The sequence below is a fragment of the Chiloscyllium plagiosum genome, unplaced genomic scaffold (genome assembly GCF_037043375.1).
Source record: "Chiloscyllium plagiosum isolate Xiang-an unplaced genomic scaffold, Cpla_swu_hap1 HiC_scaffold_26, whole genome shotgun sequence".
Lineage (NCBI taxonomy): Eukaryota > Metazoa > Chordata > Chondrichthyes > Orectolobiformes > Hemiscylliidae > Chiloscyllium > Chiloscyllium plagiosum.
In genome coordinates, this window is record NW_028270164.1 from 3,009,576 (window position 1) to 3,034,468 (window position 24,893).

General features: G+C 46.5%; 1 protein-coding gene across 2 annotated transcripts in view; it reads left to right on the plus strand.

Annotated features, from left to right (window-relative positions):
- Positions 1-12,002, plus strand: part of srgap2 (SLIT-ROBO Rho GTPase activating protein 2) — a 196,215-nt gene extending 184,213 nt beyond the window's left edge. For both annotated transcript variants that reach the window (XM_087973417.1, XM_043716324.2), the window contains exons 21-22: positions 304-634; positions 10,765-12,002. In XM_087973417.1, the coding sequence (XP_087829543.1) occupies positions 304-634; positions 10,765-11,148 (715 nt within the window). In that variant the 3' untranslated portion in view covers positions 11,149-12,002. The remainder of the gene's footprint in view (positions 1-303; positions 635-10,764) is intronic.
- Positions 12,003-24,893: the final 12,891 nt, after the last annotated feature.

The window sequence follows — 24,893 nt, forward strand, 5'->3', positions numbered from 1 at the left end:
GGCTCAATTCCAGCCTTGGGTGACTCTCTGTACGGAGTTTGCAAATTCTCTTGGTGTATTTGTGGGTTTCCTCCCACAGTGCAGGGATGTGCTGGGTTGGTCATGGGAATTCGAGAATTGGGAGCTGGGTCTGGATGGGATGTTCTTCAGGGGTCAGTGTGACTCGTTGGGCTGAATGGCCTCTTTCAGTGCTGCAGGGATTCTATGATTATAAGTGTAAGCACAGCCTATAATAGGCTGAATGGCCTCCGATACTGTACTGTTCTCTGGTTGTAAGTTGTTCCTTTTGGATTATTGACCCAGGCAGAAGAAGAAGGCCGAGGTTGGTAGTGTCCGACGCTCTTTCCGTTCCGCTGAAGGGCCTGGCATCGCTGGCCATGGGCTCGTGCCTGTTCCTGCAGACAGAGAACCACAAACCTCAGCCAGTCCCCGGAGCTCCGCCCAGGTTCCCCCAAACAGCAACAAGGAGACAGCGGATAAACGGTCAGCGATGGTACATGGGGGTCCCAACGCTGTTACCCGCCGGCCCTCAGCCAATAGGGTCGACAGCCCACAGGTTCGCAAGGCGATGGCAGCCGGGAGGTCCAAGAGCTTCAGTAACCACAAGCCCCTGGACCCGGAGACAATTGCCCAGGTACCATTTTGCTTTCTTTCATCTGGCTCCCACAAAGCTGGCTGGCCCCCATCTTCACTCTGTGCAGCCTGAAATGCAGGGATATGGGGAGGCTGACAGGCATTCACTGAGCTTTACCAGTTACTATGGTAATCCTTAGGCAAAAGTGAGGACTGCAGACGCTGGAGATCAGAGTCCAGATTAGAGTGGTGCTGGAAAAGCACAGCAGGTCAGGCAGCATCCGAGGAGCAGGAAAATCGACATTTCAGGCAAAAGCCCTTCATCAGATTTGCCCAAAACATCGATTTTCCTGCTCCTCAGATGCTGCCTGACCTGCTGTGCTTTTCAAGCACCATGCTAATCTGGACTGTGGTAATCATTGTCTACTTTTGAACCACAGGCCATTCAGCCCTTCGAATGTGCTTCACTGTTTGATTAGATCATAGCTGACCTGCCTGTGTTTTGAGTTCTCCATTCCCACCCCTCTCTGATAACTCTTCGATGCTACTCAGGCAAGGAACTCTCTCAAACTCCACCTTCACAATATTTAATGACACCACCCCTTCCCCAACCTCCTCCACCTCCTGAAGTAGAGTTCCAAACCCTCACTGAAAAAAATTCTTCCCTTCCCTGTTCCAAGAGGGTAATCCCTAATTTTAAACAGTGTCCCCTTGTTTGGGACTTGCCTACAGGAAGAAGCATCCTTCCCACACCCACCTTGACAAAACCATTCAGGATCTTACACAATTCAACCTGTCATCCCCACCCCCACCCACCCCCACTCTCTAAACTCCAGTAGCTACAGAGTCAGCCTGTCAACTTGACCCTCAGAGACCACCCACTCATTCCAGGCATCAATCTGGTAATCGTCCTTCAATGTATTTGCATCCTTCATTAAGGAGACCAAAATCTGTACATGTTATCCGAGAGCTGGTCTCTCCAATGCTCTGTGTCATTGAAGGCCAACAGCCTTACTTTCATGACAAACAAAAAAAAAGCTGGAGGTCACAGCGGGTCAGACAGCATCATGGAGAGAGAGACCAAGCTACCATTTCAAGTCCAGATGAAGAGTCATCGAGAGTTGAATCATTAGCTTGCTCTCTCTCCATGGATACTGCCTGACCCACTGTAATCTCCAGCATGTTTTATTTTCTGTACAGATTCTAACTGCTGCAGGAATTTGCTCTTTCCTTTAATGTTCATTTCCTTTCAGAACAAAGGATAACATTCCATTAGACTTATGAATCATTTGCTGTACCTGTATACCTTACATTTAGTGTCTCACCCATGAGCACAACAAACCCTTTGCTTAAATAATATTCTGCTTTATTATTGATCCCACCAGGAAACATTTCATATTTTCCCATGTTATACTCCATCTGCTGGATCTTTGCCCACTCACTCAACCTCTTAGATTGACCTCCAACCTTCTTCTGTCTTTTTCACAATGTACTTCCCGACCTATCTGTGTGTTACCTGTGAATTTTGCCACCCCCTGCCTTCAGTCCCCTCACCTGAGCTGAGATCCTACCACACACTCCAGTGGGACTCCCACTTGCTACATCCTGCCAATCAGCAAAAAAAACCGTTGATTCAAACAATATTCTGTACCGGATGAGAAACCGGTGCTAATTGGTGAGCTACTAGACTCTGGTTGGTAGAGCTGTTGCCATATCAGATACACCAGTTAAATGATGCTACATTCTCCATGGCAGCATCTCCATCAGTTGAAGATCTTTTTTTAACCAACCAATCAGCACTCTTTTCTCATTGCGTATAAAATGTTGTTTTCCTTTACATTGGTGTTTTCTGTCACAGAGGTACAGTCAGTTCTGCAATAATGTGTTTCTTCAATACAGATTGGCTTTAATATGATTGACAAATTGCTAGAATGCGAACTTTCCTTACCTGTATTGGTTATAACGTGATTCTGGCCCCATTAGTTTAAATGGCGTTGTTATTGCACGATTTTCTTATTACAGAGGAACCTCGATTAACTGAAGGACATGAGCAGGGAGTATTTCGTTCGGTTAACCGAATTCCAGATAATCAAATGCTGGATAACAATAGTTTAGCCAAGCATCGGGACCTTGCGATCTTGCCAGATAACCCGATATTCGGATAATCAAATGCCGGATAATGGAGTTTCCTCTGCACACGAGATCGCATGAGAACGGAACTATCACATTATATCAGAACCACCCGTACGCAGCATGGAAACAGAGCGTTCAGTCCAACCCATCCATGCTGACCAGACATCCGAACTTAATCCAGTCCCATTTATCAGCATTTGGCTCACATCTCTCTAAAGCCTTCCTATTCATTTACCCATCCAGATACCTTTTAAATGGTGTAGTTGTACCGACCTCCACTCCTTCCTCTGGCAGCTCATTCCACACACGCACCACCCTAATGATGGCCTAGTGATATTATTGCTGAGCTGTTAATTCAGAGACGCCAGGTAATGTTCTGGGATCCCAGGTTCAAATTCTGCCATGGAAGATTGTGGAAATTAAATTCAAGAAAAATAAATCTGGAATTAAGAGTCTAATAATGACCATGAATCCAGAGCCAATTATTTGGGAAAAACCCAGCTGGTTAAGGAAGACTGCTATTCATACCTAGTCTGGCCAACCTGTGACTCCAGACCCAAGCAATATGACTGACTCTAAATAATTAGGGCAATAAATGCTGGCCGAGCCAGTGACATCCTTATCCTGTGAATGAAGGAGAAAACACTCTGCATGAAAAAAATTGCCCCTCAAGTTCCTTTTAAGTCTTTCCCCTCTAACCTTAAACCTATGCCATCTAGTTTTGGACTCCCCCGCCCAGTCCATGCCCCTCATGATTTTATAAATCTCTATAAGGTCACCCCTCAGCCTCCGACCCTCCAGGGAAAACAGCCCCAGGCTGTTCAGCCTCTCTCTGTAGCTCAGATCCTCCAACCCTGGCAACATCCTTGTAAATCTTTTCTGAGGAGAAAGTGAGGTCTGCAGATGCTGGAGATCAAAGTTGAAACTTTATTGCTGGAACAGCACAGCAGGTCAGGCAGCATCCAGGGAACAGGAGATTCGACGTTTCGGGCACAGGCCCTTCTTCAGGAATGAGCAGAGAGTGTTCAGCAGGAGAAGATAAAAGGTAGGGAGGAGGGACTTGGAGGAGGGGCGTTGGAAATGTGATAGGAGGTTTCACAACATCTTTCCGATAGGAAGGAGACCAGAATTGCAGGCAATATTCCAACAGTAGCCTCACCAATGTCCTGTACAGCAGCAACATGACCTCCCAACTCCTGTACTCAATACTCTGACCAATAAAGGAAAGCATACCAAATGTCGTCTTCACTATCCTATCTACCTGCGACTCCACTTTCAAGGAGCTATGAACCTGCACTCTAAGGTCTCTTAGTTCAGCAACACTCCCTAGGGCCTTGCCATTAAGTGTGTAAGCCCTGTCCTGATTTGCCTTTCCAAAATGCAGCACTTGCCATTTATCTAAATTAAATTCCATCTGCCACTCCTCGGCCCTTTGGCCCATCTGATCAAGGTCCTGTTGTACTCTGAGGTCACCTTCTTCACGGTCCACTACACCTCCAATTTTGGTGTCATCTGCAAACTTACAAACCACGCCGCCTATATTCACTTTTTGCAAACTGTCCTGATGAATACTAGTTATAAAAAACTTTGACAAAATGTGTCCTTTTTCAAGAATATTCAAGTTCTGGTCTACACTAATTAAGATTAACAAAAGAATTTGTAGTCAAGCAATTTCTCCCAAGCACCGCCAAGCCTTCGCCCACTAACCCACCAACAAAGTATTGAGCTGTTGATGGCCTTGTTAACGCACATTATTATTTGTAATGATTTGTGAATCTGTAGCCCCAGTTCCATCGCTCCCTCTGCCAGTTTTAGAATATCATTTTCTGTGGAGTCAAAGGTTTCCTTGTCATTCCTGCCAAATGTACAGCAGACAGCACAACATCTACAGAACAGAAAGCTCTTGGTTAATTGTCACACAAGAGAAAGCAATGTGTTCAGAAGTTCTTTTATTGATGTGCATTCAGTACTGGAACACAATCCTGAGGATAGTGTTACTGTCTGGGGACTTTGAATAACTGTTGAGTGATTTACGATGATGGGGGTGGTGCAGTTGGGGAGAGATGTGAGCTTTGTTTCTTGGGAATTGTCAGCTCTGAAGTTACGTCAAACTGATGCTAGTGTGCGATATCTGAAGGAGAAGGGGGAGAAAGTGGAATTGGGTTTCCTGGAAAATGCAAATACAAGGAAAAGTTAGCAGTGTTCCCTGCTCAAGGCTGGGTGTACTGGCTGAGCTGTTTGTCTCTCCAATATGTTAACAATATACTGCAGCAGGAATTGGCCAGGAGCACTGGGAATTTCACTTTGATCATTGGTATCTAGAAAACCCTTGTGTTGCCATGGGCCCCTTGAATGATTGTAATGTGATCCTCCATTACCTCAAACCCCACACAAATTCTTTTGAAATCACAATAATTGTTTTGTTTATTTTTATGTTTTCAACAAAGCATTCCAGACTCTGCAAGTTATGGCACAGAATCACAAGGCTTTTTCTCTTCAACATATATTTGCTTTTTCTTCAGAATCTTTTTATACATTTTGATTTTTTTTCTCACATCTACCCTTCCCCCAATTCGTTCCATAACTCAGAGCACAGCCGGGAAACGAGAAAAAGGTGTTCTCCCATCGGGAGGTGTCTGAAATCTCAGAGAGACTGGCTCGGCAAAACTACAGCCATGTGAATCAAATGTTAGATGGTAAACACTGCACTGTGCTGTATATAGCTGGGACTGTAAATACTGCACTGTCCTGTATATAGCTGAGACTGTAAACACTGCACTGTCCTGTATATAGCTGGGATTGTAAACACTGCACTGACCTGTATGTAGCTGGGATTGTAAACACTGCACAGTCCTGTGTACAGCTGGGATTGTAAACACTGCACTGACCTGCATATAGCTGGGACTGTAAACACTGCACTGTCCTGTATATAGCTGGGATTGTAAACACTGCACCGTCCTGTGTATAGCTGGGATTGTAAACACTGCACTGTCCTGTATATAGCTGAGATTGTAAATACTACACTGTCCTGTGTACAGCTGAGATTGTAAACACTGCACTGTCTTGTATATAGCTGGGATTGTAAACACTGCACTGTCCTGTGTACAGCTAGGATGTTAAACACTGCACCGTCCTGTGTGTAGCTGGGATTGTAAACACTACACTGTCCTGTGTGAAGCTGGGATGCTAAACACTACACCGTCCAGTGTGTAGCTGGACGGACACAAGTACACACTGCCCAGTCCTGTGTATGAAGGACACAAGTACACACTGCCCAGTCCTCTGTATGACGGACACAAGTACGCACTGTCCAGTCCTGTGTATGACGGACACAAGTACACACTGCCCAGTCCTGTGTATGATGGACACAAGTACACACTGTCCAGTCCTCTGTATGACGGACACAACTACACACTACCCAGTCCTGTGTATGACGGACACAAGTACACACTGCCCAGTCCTGTGTATGATGGACACAAGTACACACTGCCCAGTCCTGTGTATGACGGACACAAGTACACACTGCCCAGTCCTGTGTATGATGTACACTAGTACACACTGCCCAGTCCTGTGTATGATGGACACTAGTACACACGCCCAGTCCTCTGTATGACGGACACAAGTACACACTTCCCAGTCCTGTGTATGATGGACACAAGTACACACTGTCCAGTCCTGTGTATGACGGACACAAGTACACACTGCCCAGTCGTGTGTATGACGGACACAAGTACACACTGCCCAGTCCTCTGTATGACGGACACAAGTACACACTGCCCAGTCCTGTGTATGATGGACACTAGTACACACGCCCAGTCCTCTGTATGATGGACACAAGTACACACTGCCCAGTCCTGTGTATGATGGACACAAGTACACACACTGCCCAGTCCAGTGTATGATGGACACAAGTACACACTGCCCAGTCCTCTGTATGATGGACACAAGTACACACTGCCCAGTCCTCTGTATGACGGACACAAGTACACACTGCTCAGTCCTGTGTATGACGGACACAAGTACACACTGCCCAGTCCTGTGTATGATGGACACTAGTACACACGCCCAGTCCTCTGTATGATGGACACAAGTACACACTGCCCAGTCCTGTGTATGATGGACACAAGTACACACTGCCCAGTCCAGTGTATGATGGACACAAGTACACACTGCCCAGTCCTATGTATGACGGACACAAATACACACTGCCCAGTCCTGTGTATGATGGACACTAGTACACACTGCCCAGTCCTCTGTATGACGGACACAAATACACACTGCTCAGTCCTGTGTATGATGGACACTAGTACACACTGCCCAGTCCTGTGTATGACGGACACAAGTACACACTGCTCAGTCCTATGTATGACGGACACAAGTACACACTGCCCAGTCCTGTGTATGATGGACACTAGTACACACTGCCCAGTCCTGTGTATGACAGACACAAGTACACACTGCTCAGTCCTATGTATGACGGACACAAGTACACACTGCCCAGTCCTGTGTATGATGGACACTAGTACACACTGCCCAGTCCTGTGTATGATGGACACAAGTACACACTGCTCAGTCCTATGTATGACGGACACAAGTACACACTGCCCAGTCCTGTGTATGATGGACACTAGTACACACTGCCCAGTCCTGTGTATGATGGACACTAGTACACACTGCCCAGTCCTGTGTATGACGGACACAAGTACACACTGCTCAGTCCTATGTATGACGGACACAAATACACACTGCCCAGTCCTCTGTATGATGGACACAAGTACACACTGCTCAGTCCTGTGTATGACGGACACAAGTACACACTGCCCAGTCCTGTGTATGATGGACACTAGTACACACGCCCAGTCCTCTGTATGATGGACACAAGTACACACTGCTCAGTCCTGTGTATGACGGACACAAGTACACACTGCCCAGTCCAGTGTATGACGGACACAAGTACACACTGCCCAGTCCTCTGTATGACGGACACAAGTACACACTGCTCAGTCCTGTGTATGACGGACACAAGTACACACTGCCCAGTCCTGTGTATGATGGACACTAGTACACACGCCCAGTCCTCTGTATGATGGACACAAGTACACACTGCCCAGTCCTGTGTATGATGGACACAAGTACACACTGCCCAGTCCAGTGTATGATGGACACAAGTACACACTGCCCAGTCCTATGTATGACGGACACAAATACACACTGCCCAGTCCTGTGTATGATGGACACTAGTACACACTGCCCAGTCCTGTGTATGACGGACACAAGTACACACTGCTCAGTCCTATGTATGACGGACACAAGTACACACTGCCCAGTCCTGTGTATGATGGACACTAGTACACACTGCCCAGTCCTGTGTATGACGGACACAAGTACACACTGCTCAGTCCTATGTATGACGGACACAAGTACACACTGCCCAGTCCTGTGTATGATGGACACTAGTACACACTGCCCAGTCCTGTGTATGATGGACACAAGTACACACTGCTCAGTCCTATGTATGACGGACACAAGTACACACTGCCCAGTCCTGTGTATGATGGACACTAGTACACACTGCCCAGTCCTGTGTATGACGGACACAAGTACACACTGCTCAGTCCTATGTATGACGGACACAAATACACACTGCCCAGTCCTGTGTATGATGGACACTAGTACACACTGCCCAGTCCTGTGTATAACGGACACAAGTACACACTGCTCAGTCCTATGTATGATGGACACAAGTACACACTGCCCAGTCCTGTGTATGATGGACACAAGTACACACTGCCCAGTCCTGTGTATGACGGACACAAGTACACACTGCCCAGTCCTGTGTATGATGGACACAAGTACACACTGTCCAGTCCTGTGTATGACGGACACAAGTACACACGCCCAGTCCTCTGTATGACGGACACAAGTACACACTGCCCAGTCCCGTGTATGATGGACACAAGTACACACTGCCCAGTCCTGTGTATGATGGACACAAGTACACACTGCCCAGTCCTGTGTATGACGGACACAAGTACACATTGCCCAGTCCTGTGTATGACGGACACAAGTACACACTGCCCAATCCCGTGTATGATGGACACAAGTACACAGTGCCCAGTCCTGTGTATGACGGACACAAGTACACATTGCCCAGTCCTGTGTATGACGGAAACAAGTACACACTGCCCAATCCCGTGTATGATGGACACAAGTACACACTGCCCAGTCCTATGTATGATGGACACAAGTACACACTGCCCAGTCCTGTGTATGATGGACACAAGTACACACTGCCCAGTCCTGTGTATGATGGACACAAGTACACACTGCCCAGTCCTGTGTATGATGGACACAAGTACACACTGCCCAGTCCTGTGTATGACGGACACAAGTACACACTGCCCAGACCTCTGTATGATGGACACAAGTACACACTGCCCAGTCCTGTGTATGATGGACACAAGTACACACTGCCCAGTCCTGTGTATGACGGACACAAGTACACACTGCCCAGACCTCTGTATGATGGACACAAGTACACACTGCCCAGTCCTGTGTATGACGGACACAAGTACACACTGCCCAGACCTCTGTATGATGGACACAAGTACACACTGCCCAGTCCTATGTATGATGGACACAAGTACACACTGCCCAGTCCTGTGTATGATGGACACAAGTACACACTGCCCAGTCCTGTGTATGACGGACACAAGTACACACTGCCCAGACCTCTGTATGATGGACACAAGTACACACTGCCCAGTCCTATGTACCAGACCTCTGTATGATGGACACAAGTACACACTGCCCAGTCCTATGTATGACGGACACAAGGTACACATTGCCCAGTCCTGTGTATGACGGACACAAGTACACATTGCCCAGTCCTGTGTATGACGGAAACAAGTACACACTGCCCAGTCCTGTGTCTGTAACTGGAATATAAAAATATGAGATACCGATATGATCCATTAATTGATTCCAATGTTAGGAATGATGACATAATCAACTTGACAATAAAAATCTGTTGTCCTTGCCTTCTGCCTATTATTCCATTCTCTGGCTTTAATCTGACCAATTACAGTTCACCGCAGCTTGTGGTCTGTTGGCATGATCACTGAGTGACGTACCCGATTCCTAGTGATCACTGGATCTCCCTCCTAATTAGAGGGTGGCGAACTGGTTTTTCCCCATTCCTTATTCCCCAGAAAGTCAGACCTTTTTAAAGGATTAAGGTTTAAAGTACTGCGGTTGAAATGGTGGAAATATCAAAAGGAAGGGTGAGAGGAAACTGAAATTAGAATGTCATGATGTTATAGCATTAAGCACGATGTCCCTTTAAGAAGCGCTTTATGCAGATCTGTCAGGTACTTGGCATCACATGACCAGAAGCATCACCTATTCTGCGTGCTAGTGCTGTGTGGAGATAACTCCATCCTGTGTGTGTTAGTTCAGCAATGAATAAATCCCAGACACCTTCTAGTAAACAGAATCCAAGGATCTAACTTGTGTTACATATGGGCAGCACAAGGATATTTCTGTGTGGTGATAGAAATGGAACTCTCAGATATGTGATGATACAGACTAATCTATAAAGTGTCTTTCATGTCTTCAGCCCATTCCAACTAGCTTTATCCTCGGTGTTTTGGAGAAGGGTCACTTTCTCTCCACAGATGCTGCCAGACTTCCTGCGTTTTTCCAGTAATTTGTTTTTGTTTTATTTTTAGTGTAGTCACTGTTCCCATATCACTTCTGTGCTATTTATATTGAACATATGGCCAGTTAAACTCAGCGGGTCAGGCAGCATTTGTAGAGAGAAATCAAAATTAATGTTTCCCCATAAGGGTCACTCAACCCAAAACGTTAACTCTGATTTCTCTCCACAGATGCTGCCAGACCTGCTGTGTTTTTCCAGCAACTTCTGTTTTTGTTTCTGATTTTCAGCATCCACATTTTTTTTCAGTTTGATTTTACGTATACCTTTTGGCTGCCTCAGTGAATCCGTCAGGTTCCAGTTTGGTCCTTTCTAATATTTTGGGAAATTTTGTTTTGCAGGATATTGAGGCCACAATGAATTCAGCCCTGAATGAGCTCCGGGAACTGGAGCGTCAGAGTGCAGTGAAACATGCCCCCGACGTGGTCCTAGACACGCTGGAACCCATGAAGGCATCTCCATCGATGGCTCCCACATCGGAACCTTCCAGCCCCCTCCATTCCCGCATTCTGAAGGACTCGGAGTCCTCTCTGCAGAGGAGTGCCAGCTCCTCCGGGGATATGCCGTGCACCTTCAGGCCAGTGAAGTCGGTGAAGATAGCAGCCCAGGTGAAACCTCCCGCTCTCAGGCCCAAACCTGTCGTCTTTCCAAAAACCAATCCGAGCGCCCCCAGCCTCGGCTCACCGACCACACAGCAACCGACAGACAAGTCCTGCACTGTGTGAGCGCTTCTCACTGGAGTCAAGGAGTTCCTGTCTGGATTGTTTGCGAACAGGGAAATGGGGGACCAAACTGGCATCTTCAATCAACATTGAGCTGGAGACGTGATCAGTGTTTGGCGCAGATTTCCACCCAGAATGCCAATCTGTCCTGACTTACCGTGAACTCTCGGTCTTCCTCCCATTTCACACGATGCATTAAACTAGCAAAAGCCAACGTTTGCTTCAGTGTAACATTTCAGTCTTCACAGTAAAACCCGGAACAAACCTAACACAGACTTCACTCAGTCCTTCAAACCAAATAAACCATAGAGTCGGTGTGTGCTCCATCACTCTCTCCAATGTTCGGAAATCCATCACTTCCCAGATTTTTGCCCATGTACCCACAGGATTCAACACTTCTCCTGTGCCATCGTGTTTGGTTATTGAAGGAAAAGCAAAACAGCAACAAAATCATTTGTTGCCTTGAAGAGCAACAATTTATTGTTTTGGTTGAATCTTCATGACTGCTCCGGTGACACGGGTATTTTGGGGGCATTGTTTTGGCTCAAAAACTCACCACCAAAAAGTCACATTCCCCGACATGGAGGGTGCAAAAACCAACCAGTTCTTCAAAGAAATTGAATCCAGGACTGGCTGTGTCCTCCGTAGCATTTAACGTTACTTTTTTGAAGGCTGAGTATGTTTATAGTATGAAATGTAAAACAAGGCTTTCCCTTTCAAGTGTCTCGGGAGCCAGGCCTTGTCAGCAGAGTTTAGCACAAAGAAATTACAATTGCTGCAATTCATTTTTAATTTTTTTTAATGGACTTTTATTGTGAACAGTTCATTGTAAATGGTGAATTATATTTTGAAAGATTCATGGTATTGAAAACTGGAAATGTTTTGTAGGTTAGCTGAAGAAAACTATTTTTAAGGGAGATGTTCCTGGATCCGCTCAGATGCTGTACTGTGAAAGAGCCACAGCACAATCAACAGACTGGCTTCCTAATCCCGAATCTCTCATCCATTTATCTGTGATCTTAGATATGTTTAAATTAATTTTGATTCTTAGTAATTCCTTTTATTTTGTCATTGAACTGTTCCAGCCTGTTGACAGTATTTTTGTGCTCAGTGTTTGACTCATGCCTGAGAGAGTGAATGATGTGATCGTGTAAATGCCTGTGTGTGAAGAGTCGTCAAAGCTGTCACATTTGCAGAGGGTTTCACAGCACAGTGCAGTGTTACTCTCTTTCCCTCTCTGCTGAGGTGTCTGATCTCAGGAATTGCGATTGAGCTCAGTGCTTCTGGGTTAGGAGAGAGAAGCAAGCCTTAAGTCACTCTTATTCCTTAGTCAGTGAACACTCTGTCTCCCTCCCAACTGTCCCCCCAGTGGAAACGCAGCTACGTCCTCCTGAGTGAGTGCAGGACTGGGGCTGTCCCATGGTAGGAAGACATTGGAACCCTCACTCTCTGAGTGCCTGCCCCGGGTAAACAGCAGGGAATGTGTGGGACTCCATCTCCAGCAACTGTCAGAGTTTTCACTGCAGCTGCTGTTCCCCAGGCAACTCCTACCAGAAACCAGGACCTCCCCCAGCCCCCCCACCCTGTACACAGGAATACGAAGCAGTTACCGAGGCTCCCAGAGAGTAACCCCTGCGCTATCCGCCTGCCCCACAATGTGCGTTTCAGAGAACAGTGAGATACCTCCTGGAATATTCCAAGTTGTTCAAGCCACTGGCTCACCCCAACTCTCACACTCAGTGAAATGTTACCATAAATAAAGCCAGCCTTTAACTTACCCAGTGGGAGAATTAGATGGAGCTGCAGAGCACAGCCTCCCCAGTGACCAATAACTGAGCTTCCATCACCAGAAACTGAATATTGGAGTCAACTGAAAATATCCGGGGGCATGTGGGGAGTATGATGATTCATCACAGACACACCCCACCGACCCACCAAAGACACACCCCCACCCTCGACCCACCACAGACACACCCCCACACATCCCCGACCCACCACAGATGCCCCCCCACCCCTGACCCAGCACAGACACACCCCCACCCACCACGACCCAGCACAGACACCCCCCTACCCCTGCCCTATCACAGACACACCCCACCCACCCCCACCCCCGACCCACCACAGACACACCTCACCCACCCCCACCCCCGACCCAGCAGACACACCACCACCCCCGACCCATCACAGACACCCTCCACCCATCCCCACCCCTGACCAATTACAGAAACCCCTCACCCACCCCCAACCCACAACAGACACACCCCCACCCCGACCCATCACAGACACCCCCACCCCCTGACCCATTACAGACACACCCCCACCCACCCACACCCCTGACCCATCACAGACACCCACCCCCACCCCCGACCCACCACAGACACCCCCCACCCACCTCTGACCCACCACAGACACCCCCCTCCCACCCCCGACCCATCACAGACACCCCCCACCCATCCCCAACCCACCACAGACACAACCCCACCCCCCGACCCATCACAGACACCCCCCCACCCCATCCCCAACCCACCACAGACACACCCCCACCCCGACCCACCACAGACACCCCACCCCCGACCCATCACAGACACACCCTACTCACTCCCACCCCCAACCCATCACAGTCACCCCCCACCCACCCCCACCCCTGACCCATCACAGACACCCCCACTCACCCCCGACCCATCACAGACACACCCCACCCACCACAGACACCCCCAATGCACCCCCACCCCCGACCCACCACAGACACCCCCCACCAACCCCCGACCCACCACAGACACGTCCTCACCCCCGACCCACCACAGACACCCACCCCCACCCCTGACCCATCACAGACACCCCCCACCCACACCCACCCCCGACCTACCACAGACATACCCCCACCCACCCCCACCCCTGACCCATCACAGACACCCACCCCCGGCCCATCACAGACACCCCCACCCTCCTCTGACCCACTGTAGATACCCCAGTTTCTGGTCTACTACAAATACCCCCAATGCCTGAACTGTCTCCTGATACCGTATCCTCTGGACTGCCTCTGAGAGCTGCACTGCTGTAGGTCAGCCCCCAGACCTCCTCCCTCCCTCCCTTTGTGAGAGTATTTATAAACCATTTTAAATCTAGTGGCCAGTTGATTCCCTCCCGACCAGGGCAGGGAGAGGAGAGAGGCTGAAGGGCAGGACTAGGACTACAGGGGGCCTGAGGACTAGAGGAGGGTGACACTGAGGAGGGGGGATGTTGGGGGGAGTCAGGCGATCACGGATGATTCACGGCTCAGGGGGACCATCAAATCCATCGTTATCCACAAGGGTCACAGCTCAGGAAGGTTCAAGCAGCCTGGAATGGAATTGGTTTTGGAGTCTTGGTGCTGAGGGCTGGCTCACAGCTTCACAAACCTGGGAGATACATGAAAAAATTCCCCATTGCCAAGTGACGTGAGGAAGGTCCCACCCTAAACCCCTCTCCCTTGAATGTCCGACTTGTGGTCTGACAATGAGGGTGAGGTGGGCTGTGACAGTACGGACATTAACTGTTTCTCCTATTAGACTCTCCCACCAGCCACACCTCCCCAGCTCCTTCACCCCTCCCCCAGCCTGGATTAATATCAACCAGAGGCTTGGTCATTAGCCATCTGGGTCAACAGTGGAGGTGTGCCCCTCACTACTGGCAGAGTACCCCAATGGGTACATGCATGACCTTCCACAAGATCTGATTCCTCCAATCTAAGAAAGCTCCCGGGAGAGATCCCTGATTCGGTGTGTCCCTAAGGATGAGAGCAGCGTGCAGTTAATCTTCGTTCCCTGTACAATTCAGGCTGAACCCAGTGCTGATCACTCTCCGTTGACTCCTAGTGGACAGCATTAAGGTGAAATGTGATGCTTCCTACAGTGGAACAGCCTGTAGCCATGCCCACAAGACATAGCCTTGGGTTAGATTCCAGATTGGTCATCGTCATGTAGCCAGCAGCTTCAGGGGGAAGTGGGAGCAGTGTCTGGCCAAGTTCCATGTGACTCCCTACTGTTCAGTATCAGTAATCTGGCTCACTAATGACTGGGGGAGTCCCTATCTAATGGTGTTGATGTGTTCAGGCCACTGCATTAAGAAGGCTGTAATAATTAATTATACGGAGTATTTGTGTATATGTAACTACACAGTGACTGTAAGGTACAGCATTTTTTGGTACAGTATTGTGCAGAATATTAGATGTTAGTGTCAAAACAATAAATCTCATTTAGTCTCCAAAAACACCTTGCATTGCAGTGAATTATTCTCAGCCCGGGAGCTTGTTAAAGAGCAAATTGGATTCCGTGATTGCTACATTATAACAGCGATTACATTTCAAAACAATACTCACTGACTGTCGAGATATTAAAGGGGCTTTAGAAAAACAAGTTCCTTACTTCTTAGCCAACCAGTTCAAACTGTCTCAGTCCTAATTCAGTCTCCTCCTGTGCTCACAACCTGAAAACACTTTCTGGTAAAAGGAGAAAAAGGCACATTTAAGGTTTTTAGAAATTCTCTTGTGGGATGTGGGTGTTACTGGTTGGGTCAGCATTGATTACCCGTCCCTAGTTACCCCTTGAGAAGGTGGGGGTGAGCTGCCTTCTTGAACCGCTGTAGTCCATGTGCTGTCGGTTGACCCACAATGCCCTGAGGGAGGGAATCCCAGGATTGTGAAGGGACGGCCGATATATTTCCATGTCAGGATGATGAGTGGCTTGGAGGGGAACTTGCAGAGGGTGAAGTTGGAAAATCCAGTCTGTGACATACAAAACTTTATTTATTGTTTGAAGGTGAAGAGTTATGGGAGAATCCATTCAATTTAAACTCCATCCTTAGAGACTTTTCATTTGAATCTCCCAATGAGGGACTGTTCCTCCATCCCAGGGTGCAACCCAGATTGAGGGTTGTGCTGCTGGAGGCCTCTCCTATGCCTGAGTGAATTGGCAGCATCATTGGTTCTGATTGGGTTTGGAGATACCCAAGGCATTGGCAATGTCAGCATATCTAAGCAAATCCAGGTAAACTGTGAGGAGCCAGGGGTCCTTGCCCAGTGTCCAATGTCCCATCCTCCCTCTAGTAGCTCGCCACACGTGGGTAACGGTAGAATTTACAGCCAAGGGGCCTCCCCCAGGGAGATGAGTGAGTTTGACCAACTGTGTGGAGATTGAATCTGTTTGGGTTCAGCATCACATTGAGAGACTATCATCTGGGATTGTCTGACGGCTGGTTGAGGAGTGGCTTCACCAGCATGTCTGCCTGGGGCCTGAGTGAGCACAGGCCCTGCCCCTGATGTTCACACCTTTCTTCCCTTTGTTACAGAGATGCTGTTTGTCACTCGGTTTGTCGGATGTTGTGGGAAGGCTGCCTTTAACCAGCTGAAGGTAGAAAGCTGTCCTCAGAACAATGAGAAAGATGGGAACTCCAAGATCTCAGCTCTGTAACCTGATGGAGACAGCCAGAGAGAGGATGGGTTGATCAGAAAACTGATCAAAGATCAGAGTTTAAAATCTGATTTGTTGAATGTACACCAGATGATCACATCTCTTCCAAGAGAGCTTTTGCTTTCCAAACAGCAGTTCCCCAGTTTTGATTTTAAGTCAGTGACTAACTGACTACTGCACTCTGCCTGACCTGGTACTCCTGGCATAAACAGCAAGGTTCTGAGCATTTGATGGGTGAACAATAGAGTGTCCGATCGCGGCTGATGTTACCACTGGAAATGTCAGATCCCAGGATGAAATCTAACCTGATTGATTTTGTTTTAGTTACTTAGGGGTCATCCCCTGAAACATCATCACACAAGGGCTGCTGAATTTCTTTAACAACAGAACAGAAGTTCTCACATAAAAGACAAAATCAAACAGGAGCAAAAGTTATCTCGCTGTAGAAAACAGTCAGAATAATCTCAAAACATCCAGCTAAACAAAGTTTAAATCTACTCCCCAACATTATCGCTATACGGTGATTTAAAACCAGAGGAATTACCCTGCTACATCTATTTTTAAAGTCTGATGTAACTGATTCTTTCCTGGGAGCTGTGAATAGTCTCAAATCTGAGAGCTTAGATCTTCTCAGATTTGCTCTGACCCCAGTCAGGTATACCGTATTTCAATCTGCCCAAATACTTCTAATCCCTGGTATTTCAAAATTAAATTTAAATCTAGATTATCCTAAACCAAAAACAAGATAATCCCTTTCACCGCTTACATTCCTGATGGAAACCAGAGGATATGCAGTAATCCTGTCACTGGACAAGGGATCCAGAATCCCAGGCTAATGCTCAGGGCAGTGGGTTCAAAACCATTAAATAAAAAACCAGCTTCATAGTGATGATGTCAATCACTGTAAAAACCCACCTGGTTCATGTCTGACCTTTAGGGAAGAATATCTGCCATTCTCCCCCCAGGTCACACCCCTGCCTGGTTTCAGCCCTATCCCCATCTCACCACCCTGCCCCCATTACCCCCTTTATCCACAGCTCCCCCCACACCCACCCCTAGTCCTGAAGAAGGGTTACACCTGAAACGTTGACTTCTCCACCTCCTGATGCTGCCTGGCTTGCTGTGTTCTTCCAACCTCCTGCTTGTCTATTCTTCCCCAGCCTGGCCTACATGTGACTCCAGACCCACAGCAATGTGACTGACTCTGGGCTGGATCAGAAGCACAGGAAAAGCAAACTCTGATTTCCACTTCCGGAGGTCCTCGTTCTTTGACACAGAAGGGTCAGTGTTTCGGAAGGACAGTCCCATCTGGTTATTTTATTCAACCTTTCAGAAATATAACTAAACATAAGCCAGAATTTCAAACTCCTGTTTCTGAGACAATTACAGGTATATATATCTAAGACACCTCCGATCACAGAAGGGAGAAAAATAATTAGTCAGTGGAAAGGGATATTTTCAGATACAAACATGAAGGTGTTAGAGAGACAATAGTTTTGGGAAAGGATGACGGGGGGGAGAGGAGAGTGTGGGGGAGTAGAGTGCCTGATGGCGACAGATCGGGTTAAGGTTAGGAGACAGAGATTAAGACCATAAAACCATAAGCGATAGGAGTGGAAGTAAGGCCATTCAGCCCATCGAGTTCGCTCTGACATTCAATCAGGGCTGATGGGCATTTCAACTCCACTTACCCGCACTCTCCCCTTAATTCCTTGCGAGATTAAGAATTTATCAATCTCTACCTTGAAGGCATTTAACATCCCGATCTCCACTGCACTCCGTGGCAATGAATTCCACAGGCCCACCACTCTCTAGCTGAAGAAATGTCTCATCATTTCCATTCCAAATTAACTCCCTCTAATTCTAAGGCAGCGCCCACGGGTCCTACGTTCCCGGTCTAATGGAAAAGACTTCCCAGAGTCCACCCTTTCTAAGCCATGAATCATCTTGTAAGTTTCTATTAGATCTCCCCTCAACCTTCTAAACTCTAATGAATACAATCCCAGGATCCTCAGCTGTTCATTGTATGTTAGGCCTACCATTTGGTTAGAGCTAGAGTTAGTCTTACAGTCAGGGTTAGGGTTAGGGCACAGAGACTGGATGAGTGTTAGGTTCAGGGTAAGGGTCAGGTTAGAGTTAAGGTTTGTGTTTGGGCATGGAGACAGAGGTTGGACAGGTTAGGGTTAGGTTTAGGGTTAGTGATAAGGTTAGGGTTAGGTTTAGGGTTAGGGTTAGTGTTAGGGTTAGATTTAAGGTTAAGGTTAGGGTTAGTGTTGGGGTAAGTGTTAGGGTTAGGGTTAGGTTTAAGGTTAACGTTAGGGCTAAGGTTAGGGTTAGGTTTAAGGTTAAGGTTAGGGTTAGTGTTGGGGTTAGTGTTAGGGTTATGGTTAGGTTTAAGATTAAGGTTAGAGTTAGTGTTGGGGTTAGGGTTAGGGTTAGTGTTAGGGGACAAAGGTTGGACAGGTCTGTCACTGAGGAAGCAGCATTAATGGATGGTGGTGTGTGAAGTGACAATCCCAGTCAGAGTCGCTAAGTGTCATGGTGCTGTGCAGGGTGCAGTGTACTGTTACTGTGAGCCTACTGAGTGCTGGGGGAGAAGGTCACTGTTCACATCTGTCATGAGTGAGGTCTCCAATGTCCTCATGGGGTGGGGCGGGGAGAGGGGAGCAGGTGGATGCACACTTCAGCACATTTGGGAATGGGGAGGGTGAAAAGTCTACAAACTGTCTGGGCTGGTGAGCACAGTTACCATAGTCAGGGTGAGGGTACGTTACAGTGCACTCTAGGGGTGGGGTACAATTGGTGACATACCCCCACCCCGACACACTTGCAGTGTTTCTGTTTCCCTCCTGCTCCATTGGTCATGGTAAAGAGAATGGTTCCACCTGATGGCCAATTTAGGAATTGCACCCACATTCTATTCCTCAATCACCACACAGTAAGGGGTCCAGATGGTTTTGATCACTGGGCTTTCTTAATCTGGATTTATTTCTAATCAGTTTGTCCAGGGATATTATCACACATCACTGCAGCAGATGGGATTTGAACCTGGGACTTCTGGATCAGAGGAAGGAACACACCTCTGCAATTTGGGAGTTTTAAGCTGGCAACTGCTTTCCTTGATCTGCTTTTTAATTGTTCTTTCGCTGGCATTCCTGCCCATGGAAAATCAGGATACTTGTGCTGAAAGACAAAACCCCCATTGGCTGCAATCTCCCCAGGAGAAAGTGAGGACTGCAGGTACTGGAGATCAGAGTCAAGAGTGTATTGCTGGGAAAGCACAGCAGGTCAGGCAGCATCTGAAAAGCTGGAGAATCAGGAAGGGCTTATGTCTGAAACATCGATTCTCCTGCTCCTCGGATACTGCCTGACCTTCTGTACTTACCCAGCAACACACTCTCAACATCAATCTCCCCATCAAACACTCCCAGGACAGGGACAGCATGGGGTTAGATACTGAGTAAAACACCCACTACGCTGCATAAACTACATGCCTCAGTTTGATCTCCCCTGCTGTCACATGTACCATGTTTCTATTTCCTACAACTGCAGTCTCTGATCCTTTGTGTCTGGTTATGAAGTTGTCCCACATTAGTGACAGTTAAATGTGCTGTGGGCCCCTAGCCTCTGGAAAGTGAGTCAGGCTTCCTTTGATCTTTCACATATGAACACATGAAAATGGCCACTCGGCCCCTTGAGCTTGCTGTGTCAGGGCTGATCAGATTACTCCACATTCTTGTCCAGCCCTGAGAATCTATCACTGCCTTGCTGTTGAAGAATCTATCCACCTTGCTCTTAAAAATATTCACAGACTCTCCTTCCACTGCCTTTTTCAAACACTGATGAACCTCTGTGAGTAAACAAATTCTCCCTGTCTCTATTTTAAATGGACACCACCGTATTTTTTAAAAGGTGAATTAATTTTTAGATTCTCCCATCAGTGGAATCACCTCTTCACATCCAGTCTGTCAATTTCCCTCAGAATGGTGTATGCTTCAAATCAAGCCATACTATACTCTTCTCAGCAGCAGTGGGTACAAGCCCAGACTTTCAGAAGAAAGCCCATTCATTCCAGGGACTATTCTGGGAAACCGCCTGAGAACAACTCCAACCGATTTACATCATTCCTTAAATAAACTGACTAATGGTTTGCATAGTGCTGTGTTCTCACCAGTGCCTTATTTTTACAAAGGTGTAAGGGGTACTGTACCTTTAAGAGAGTTGAAGAACTTAGCAAGCACATGGAGTGCTGGAGAATTTACAATGTAACATTTGGTCCAGCAGCTAGCAGTACCTGGGTTGCTATGAGACTAAAACAAATTCAAATTTGGCCAATCAAATTCAGCAATTAATTTTGCCCCAAAATACCAAACTCCAATCAAGTTTTAATTTGATATTTTGACAATATTGAAATCAATGAAATAATCTGATGTTTTGGGGTATAAGACTGGGAAAATTTGAACAGTTGGGGGAGAACTGCCAAGCCACCAACATATGCAGACTACCCAGAAAATAGCTCTCTTAAAGATACCTTTATCTAGCAACAACCTGTGAATCAGAAACCCTAAGAAGAAGAAAAGAAGGCAGAGGAAGATACAAAGAGAAGATCCAACAGCCTAGCTGATTCTGAAATTTTTTGGTAAAACTTAAATGGGGGTTTTATCGGACCAGTATTGTAGAAGCGAAAGTAAAAGATTGGTTAGAGAAAGGAGTTATAAATAGTTATTAGTTAATTATTCTCTGTTAAACTTTTAAGTGAAAATAAAGTCGTTAATTTTTACTTTAAATCATGACCTTTGGGATAGTTCTTGGCCTCTCGAATTGTAACAGATTACAGCACGGGTTAAATCATTTCTGTGTTGCAGGTTTAAATTAGCGGGGTGGGGGGGGGGGGGGTGGGTTATCCTGTGTCATAACACTTATACAGTGGAACTATAACCTCCTTACTTTTATATTCAATTCCTCTCAATTACCTTTCCTATTTCCTCAATTTCAAATGAACCTTTTATGATTCATGAACTAGGCCACCCAGATCCCACTGTTTCTCACAACTCTGCAACCTCTCATTTTAGATAAATGCTTATTTTTTATTCTTCCTACCAAAACAAACAACTTTACATTTTCAGACCTTTTACCTATCTATATCCAGTGTAGCCTTCTTAGGTTCTGTTCATAACTCACTTTCCCAACTATCTTTGCCTCATTAGCAAATTTAGCAAGCACACATTATTTACCTTCTCCCAGTCATTGATATAAATGGTAAGGAATTGGAGCCCAAGCATTGATCTCTGTGATCCATTATTCATGACATCTTGCCAACCAGAAAATGATATATTTACACCTATTCCCAATTTCCTATTCATTAACCAATCTTCTAACCATGTTAATATATTCCCTTCTACACCATGAACTTTTATTTCCCACAATAACCTTGACTCAGCACTTTAACAAATGCCTTCACAAAATCCAAGTATAGTACATCTACTGGATCCCCTTTGTCAACAGCGCTTTTTACATTCTGAGGGGCTGAATTAGTTTAATATTAAATTAATATTATTTAAAGCCTTTCATTTTGCACTCATCAGGACATTTCACAATTTCACATTTTGAATTCTAATTTGATTTTAGATTCAGAATTTATTGTCATGTGTACTCAAGTACAGAAGGGCAGGAGTACAGAGAAACATGTACTCTCTTTGGAGGGTCAGTGTGGACTTGTTGGGCCTAATGGCCTGTTTCCACACTAGGAATTCTATTCTATCCTTTAATGTCCCCACACACACACACTGCCATCGTGGGTATAAAGATACTGAGGAACAAAAACCTTAGGTTGAAAGTAGTAAAAGAGAGAAACAAAGTTAAAAACGTCAAGCATTGTGAACTATGGTAGTATAAGTAGCAAAGTAAAGAAATAACATTAAAGTCCTTCTTAATATAAATTAGAAAAGTAATGAAATAAAGTTGCAAGTTCAACAGTTTTTCTGGAGTGCTTGGCTATGCTGGGGCTCCAGTCCCCTTCACATAGATTGCTCTCCAGGAGACCTCGGCTGCCTGCTCTTGACACTGCCACCACCACAGATACTGGAGGACAACCCTCATCTCTCACTCTTTCCACATTGGGCTTGGCTTCAATTGACAAAGTCACACTCCAGACCTGACAATGCCATCGCTGCTGCAGCCATCTCCGATCTCCCTCTGCTGCCCTCGGGACAAGTAGAAAACTAACATTTATTCTGCAGTGTGTTGATTGATAGAGACATTGCCATGGAGAAAGCACCTGCCATTGCTGATTGACAGTAAACAGCCGGGCTTTGTTTGCATTTTAAAACCAGGCAGGTTGAATCTGATTTGTCAAGACACTACCCTGAGAAATGAGCCAGTGAACAGCAGCCACCTATTTTGGTCAGCTGACAGAGGGCAGTGTGCGTACAGTTATTTCTGTTTGCAAACAGGGCCCTGTGTATTAACACACGTGTGTAACTTCCAGGACATGCAAGAGTGTTAAACCCAAATAGATCAAACACCACAACAGTACAGAACAGTATCATTGCATTGGATTGTTCTCGATCTAACATCTTTTGCTCCTTTTCTGTACCATTTTCAGTCTCAACCTTTCGTCGGCTCAATTTCTCTTCTGATATCTTTCATTCCGATCATCATCTTTCTACTTGTCTTCCCTTTCTGTCCCTCTCTTTCTCTCTCGCTCTTTCTCTCTCTCTCTCTCCTACTACCCCATGCCTAACTCTGTTCCTTGACCTCTCCCCATCTTCCATTGTCTATAACTTTATGGTCTCAGCTTCACTCTAACTCTATGTTTTTCTCTTTATTTTGCCTCTGTATCTCTCACTTTATCTCTCTATCCATATCTGACACTCTCTCTCTCTTATCCAGTTTTTTTTCTCTCTCTCATCAAAACTCCATCACTCTTAGCCTAACTCTCCCTCCTGCACAGTGATGAGGTGAACAATTACAATCATGCGAAGGGACCAAACTGGACTTTGAATTCCAGGCGTAGTTCCATGGAAGTCCAGTAAAGAGGAAGGATTTTACATTTCAATGTCCTGACAACAAAATCCAAAACATTAACTTTCACAATAGCCTCATGGGCTGTGATTTCGGTCATTTTGATTTGTACAGTTTAACTCAGTTTTTTATGGACACTGTCTGAGAACTGTCTCATCCCAGCTCCTCCACACACACCACAGAGGGCTAGATGTTTCCAGTTAGACCCGAGTCTACCCGATGACAGTTCCTGAACTATCTCCAGAAACTAGTCACAACATTTTTAAAACGTTCTTTCACACAGATGGGTGTGAGTGTCATTAGCAATGCAGCTGTCCTCTGAAGATTAGCTCCAGGAGTGACTACATGTGATGGGCATATCACCCAGTCTCGGCATAACCACCCACCGGCCAACGTTCTAAGTTTAGTGTAATGCTAGAGCATTGGAGGCTGAGGGATGAACTGACAAAAAGAAAATTATGAGAGTTGTGGATAGGGTGGATAGGGTGGATTAGCATCAGAGGAGAAAGTGAGGACTGCAGATGCTGGAGATCAGAGTCGAGAGTGTGGTGCTGGAAAAGCACAGCAGGTGTAGTAGTACAGGATTCCTGATGAAGGGCTCTTGCATGAAACATTGATTCTCTTGCTCCCTCGATGCTATCTGACCTGCTGTGCTTTTCCAGCAGCACACTCTTGACTCTGAATAGTCATCAGATCATTTTTCCTAGGATAGTAATATCAAATTCTAGGAGGCATAGGTTGAAGGTGAGAGGGGAAAGTTTAAAGGAGATGTGCGAGGCAAAGTTTTTTTAGATGGGGGAGGCAGTAGAAACAAATACTATAGCAACATTTAAGAGGCATTTAGACAGACACATAGACAGGCAAGGGATAGACAGATACGGAGCATGTGTAAGACTATGGGATTAGTTTAGAATGACACCATGACCAACACAGACATGGTGGGCCAAAGGGCCTGTTCAAAGTTCTATGGCCGTGTTATCAGTCAAAACACATCAAACCAGTCAACTGTAAAGTCCAGTTACTGAAACCGAAAAGCTATGTGACAAAAGTGAGGACTGCAGACGTTGGAAATCACAGTCTAGACTAGAGTGGTGCTGGAAAATCGCAGCAGGTCAGGCAGCATCCGAGGAGCCTCCAGGAATGAAGGCAGGGAGCCTCCAGGAATGAAGGCAGGGCGAAGAGATAAATGGGGGGGTGGGGGGCTGGGGAGAAGGTAGCAAAGAGTACAATAGGTGAGTGGGGGTGGGGATGAAGGTGATAGGTTAGAGAGGAGGGTGG